The sequence below is a fragment of the Sinocyclocheilus rhinocerous genome, unplaced genomic scaffold (assembly GCF_001515625.1).
Source record: "Sinocyclocheilus rhinocerous isolate Xijiao unplaced genomic scaffold, SAMN03320098_v1.1 scaffold612, whole genome shotgun sequence".
NCBI lineage: Eukaryota > Metazoa > Chordata > Actinopteri > Cypriniformes > Cyprinidae > Sinocyclocheilus > Sinocyclocheilus rhinocerous.
In genome coordinates, this window is record NW_015625585.1 from 109,266 (window position 1) to 114,110 (window position 4,845).

The 4,845-nt window shown below is 36.7% G+C and overlaps 2 protein-coding genes across 2 annotated transcripts in view; one reads left to right on the forward strand and one right to left on the reverse strand.

The window, feature by feature from the left end:
* The window catches only part of LOC107754038 (flotillin-1-like), a 10,230-nt gene extending 6,909 nt beyond the window's left edge, over window positions 1-3,321 (reverse strand). The window contains exons 1-6 of the mRNA XM_016570354.1: window positions 3,190-3,321; window positions 1,468-1,517; window positions 1,299-1,374; window positions 1,122-1,212; window positions 450-593; window positions 121-240 (exon numbers count right to left, since the gene is read on the reverse strand). Of these exons, the coding sequence (XP_016425840.1) occupies window positions 121-240; window positions 450-593; window positions 1,122-1,212; window positions 1,299-1,374; window positions 1,468-1,510 (474 nt within the window). The 5' untranslated portion in view covers window positions 1,511-1,517; window positions 3,190-3,321. The remainder of the gene's footprint in view (window positions 1-120; window positions 241-449; window positions 594-1,121; window positions 1,213-1,298; window positions 1,375-1,467; window positions 1,518-3,189) is intronic.
* The window catches only part of LOC107754047 (uncharacterized), a 22,967-nt gene continuing 21,422 nt past the window's right edge, over window positions 3,301-4,845 (forward strand). Inside the window, exon 1 of the mRNA XM_016570366.1 lies at window positions 3,301-3,411. Coding sequence (XP_016425852.1) covers window positions 3,301-3,411 — 111 coding nt within the window. The remainder of the gene's footprint in view (window positions 3,412-4,845) is intronic.

A 4,845-nucleotide genomic window follows, 5' to 3' on the forward strand; every position in this document is an offset into this window, starting at 1 on the left:
ACAAACCATACATCAATGGAAAGCTTATTTATTCAGCTCCCAGATGTATAAATCTCAATTTCAAAAAATTGACCCTTATGACTGGTTTTGTGGTCCAAGTCACAAATGGGCCTAACAGACCTGGTCATCATGAACGTCTTTGAGTGTGTAGCTGACCACGCTGATGCCCATGTTGAGAAGGTCGGATGAAGCCACCTTGAACACCTGCTCTGAGAACTTCTTGCGGTCTTTGTAGATCTCCTAAAGAACAAACACAAAACCCACTTGCTTAGTTCCTTATTTGTAAAGAAATATCAAAGTCCCCATGCTCAATGAAGTCGATATACTATGCTGAGGACTGAAAGTGCAGGTTTTAAATACTATATCTAGTTTTACAGCTGTTTGTGATGTTGCAGAACAGTACATTTGAAAGGTGAGCATTATCTGTGCCTTTAACTATGTCTATTTACCTCCACAGTCAGGTGAGCAATGATGGCTCTCTGGTGACCCTCCAGTGTTTCCAAGGCGATGTGGGCAATCTCACCCTCTGACTTTCCCAGAAACATCTGACATGCTGCAGCCAACATCTGCTTATTCTGCCCTTGAATCTTCATCTGTTGGAGAGAGAAGGTTCAGTTAAGCCACATAACAATCAATGATTATTATTTATTTTTTTTACAGAAAAGTTATTAAAGGGGTCATATGATGCTGCTAAAAAGAACATTATTTTGTCTATTTGGTGTAATGAAATGTGTTTATGTGGTTTAAAGTTTAAAAAACATTATTTTCCACATACTGTACATTATTGTTTCTCCTCTATGCCCCGCCTTTTTGAAACGCGTCGATTTTTACAAAGCTCATCGGTCTGAAAAAGCAAGGTGTGCTGTGATTGGCCAGCTATCCAGTGCGTTGTGATTGGCCGAATACCTCAAGCGTGAGACGGAAATGTTATGCCCCTCACCATACTGTTGATGAAAAATTGAAATTGCATCATATGACCCCTTTAAAAGACAAAGTATTTCATAAAGACAGAGTAGCACAACAATCTGGGACAGCAATTAGTTTTATTGACAACCAGTTCTGATTTCTGAAACCCTATGAAATCTTGTTTACTGCATATTGGAGTCTGTGAGATAGTTAACCTGTGCGATTCCAGTGACCGAGACGGGCACTCCATGACGTGTGTAGACTTTATCACTCTTTACATTCAGCGTCAGTGTGTTCAAAGAGATCCTGTGATGGAAGAGAGAGAAAAAGCTGAGATTTGTTAATGCAAACCATGCATACATGTATACACAAACACAGAGAGTGAATAATACCTTTGTATCTGCTGAATGCATGGAAAAACAAACACTCTCCCGCCAGAGATCATGACTGGTGGAGAGCGGCAGAAACCTGAGACAGGAGTCCCATCACACACGTGAACATGTTTTCATGATTTCTACTGAAAATATCTCTCTAACGTATTTCTGTGATGTTTAGTCTTACCCGACACCACCATTGCTTCATTGGGGCCGCAAGTGTAAAACATTTTCACACTATGTAGAAACCAGAGGAATGGAAGAAGTAGACCACTATTAAAATCACTTGAGAACTATATGCGGAGGGAAAAAAGCAAATCAGTATGGATTAATTCCTTAATATCTCACATAACAACAACTGTATTATTCTGCTCTTAGTAATTTTAAAATAAATTTCCATTCTGATTGCAACATTCAATACACCACACTTTGCATACTGCATTTGCATAAAGTTTTATGTATGTATGCATATATATATATATATATATATATATATAGTGGTGTGAAAAAGTGTTGGCCCCCTTCCTGATTTCTTATTTTTTTGCATGTTTGTCACACTTTAATGTTTCAGATCATCAAACAAATTTAAATATTAGTAAAATTTGGATCTCGGCATGATGTCTAGTTTTTGAGGATCTTTTGGTCTACTTCACTTTGTCAGGCAGGTCCTATTTAAGAGATTTCTTGATTGCGAACAGGTGTGGCAGTAATCAGGCCTGGGTGTGGCTAGAGAAATTGAACTCAGGTGTGATAAACCACAGTTTTAACAGGGGGGCAAACACTTCTTCACACAGGGCCATGTAGTTTTGGATTTTGTTTTCCCTTAATAATAAAAACCGTCATTTAAAAACTGCATGTTGTGTTTACTTGTCATCTTTTACTAATATTTAAATTTGTTTGATGATCTGAAACATTAAAGTGTGACAAACATGCAAAAAAATAAGAAATCCGGAAGGGGGCCAACACTTTTTCACACCACTGTATATATATATATGTGTGTGTGTGGTGTGTGTTTTTTCTATGGTGGGGGGGGGCTTAAACCTGAATACACACCAACTCATGGGGACTTGTGTCCCCATGGTTACAGAAGCTTATAAATCATACAGAATTAGTTTTTTTGAGATTGTAAAAATGCAAAAAGTACAAGTACAAAACATGCTGAAACGCCGCAAGTGAAAATATCTTCTTTATAGATGGGTCAAATTACTCAAACTAAGTAAAATAAAACAAATCTATTCAAAACGAATTATATTAAAATATGTATTTACAGTGTATACAAAAATGCACAATATCTTACAATCTGCATCATAAACCCAGTAATGCCTTTAAGTAGTATCGATTGATTGATGCGTGTTCGCTTCTGGGAAACGCTGGACTTGTGGTAGCTTACTAAATCGTTTACCGAGAAATTTCTGGAGAAAAAGCATCCAAGTCCATTAACTTATTAAAGGGTCCTAACTAAGTGTGACAGATGGTAAAATAAGAGCATCTCTCCCGTTGTTATTCATAAATAGCTTTGATTTAAATACATATTACATTCATTTACGATTTTTTTAATAGGCTATTGCGTTTATTTTTTTATTTATTAATTTTGGACGGTGGAGACGTCTAAGCGCGCAGCGTGCATTAGGAGGTGCCCTATAATGACATTAGTATAATAATATTAAAACCAAGTACATTTTGCCTGTTATCTTAGCCTACTGAAGCAACACCATCAGACTGCACTGTCCTGGTAGACGTAAAGTCAAAACGTAAGAAATGACAGATAAAAACAAAAACGGCGCCTACAAATTCGCAATATTGTATCGGGCAGTGAAGGGAATGAATCGAGTGTTTACATCCAGCACGACAACATAAAAGCTATTGGAACGGACTGCACAGGAAAATAATTGTCAGGAAAAACTCTTACCGTTGGGTGAATGGATAGAAAATATGAATCGAGTTGATAATAGCACGATATCAGGGTTCTTTTCAAAAGGGCGTAAAGGCGCAGTAATCCAGCAGGCTGTAACTAGTAGCAATGGATGATGATGATGATGATGATGATGGCGCCCCGCCCGGATCACACAGTCGGACTGGCGCCATCTCATGGAGCACTTCTTCCCAATGTGTGGAGCTCGCATCCCAGGAGGTTTGTTGCCCTATATAGGCTAATTAAATTGAAATCCGTTTCAGATGCCGTTTGCGGTATTTAGAGTACTGGAACGCTATAATCGTTGAATCCCATCACCACCTCAAATTGACAATGCAACCAAACATCAAATTTGGTTGAAATAGGGTCTGTTCACACAGAAGTTTTTTTTCCCCCCCCGCATTTCACTGCGCTTTACACTATATTTATAGGTAGGCTAAACATGCACTACTGTCTTTTGACAGTTGCTCTTTTTTATTGCAGAAATATAATTCAATACAGGAAACAAATAATACAGAACATATGGGGGAATACAGAGGAGAGAGGGGGGAAAAACAAATTACATTTTGCAGCTGGGTTTAAATTTAAGGTTTCTAGCTTTATGTTATTTACCCATCATACAAATAAAGTTTAAGACATCATCAAACTCCTTATTGTCAGAAATATCAGAATGGAAAAGTACCTTACTGATGGAAATACTACAGAGATGCTGCAACAAATAGTGAATGTGATATTTGAAGCCAGAATTGTTTAGAATAATAATAGAAATAGAATAAATGTGAAATAGATTCTTCTTCCTCTTGGCAGAAAGAGCAGAGTTGAGAAATGTTATGGTTAAATTGACTTAGATACTTATTAGGGTAATAATGATGAATGATTCCCAGTTGCTCTTGTGTCTTTTGCAGCTTGTTGCGCATTAAGTTTAACTATTTAAAAAAAAAACCTGTATGTCGGTCATGATGGCATTTAAACATGGCTGAACATGGAACAAGTATGGATTTGAACACAGTGCATTTGCAAATTGTATATCTATGTGGCTTTTGCTACATATTTAGATGTCATATCCTCCTGGGACCCAGGCATTGACTTTTGTCCTCTATGGAAGATATTATATTTTAGTGAATTTCTCTGAGACCCTACATGCTACAGTTTGACCGTAAACACACCTTCTCCTTGGTCTTTAAAAATGACTGATATTGACAGAATGATCAAATTTAGCACTCTTAGGGAAATATGATAATGCTTTGTAATTATCATTTAAATCTGACTAATTTTCAAATTGTTTGTCGTAAAAAAACATCTCAGAAAAATGTTATGGGGTTTCAAATCAGAATATTACTTTTTATTATGAAACGGGGCATAATTTTCATACATGTCTTCAGCAGAGGACACCAGGACAAACATCATGTTAATCGGGCATTTTGGGGAAACACAATAAGTCAATAGAGAACGAAATTATAGATCAATATTCCTATGAAATATGAGAAATTCTTATGAAAGTGTTGCCAAGTTATTACTACCAATTCTTTTTTCATTATGGTTTGCCCCAAGAACACATTAATATGCAAATTAGATGCAATGTATACATTGTATAGAATGGGAATATCAATTTTTACGCACATATTCCATAAAGTACAACAGTAGCCTATCAGA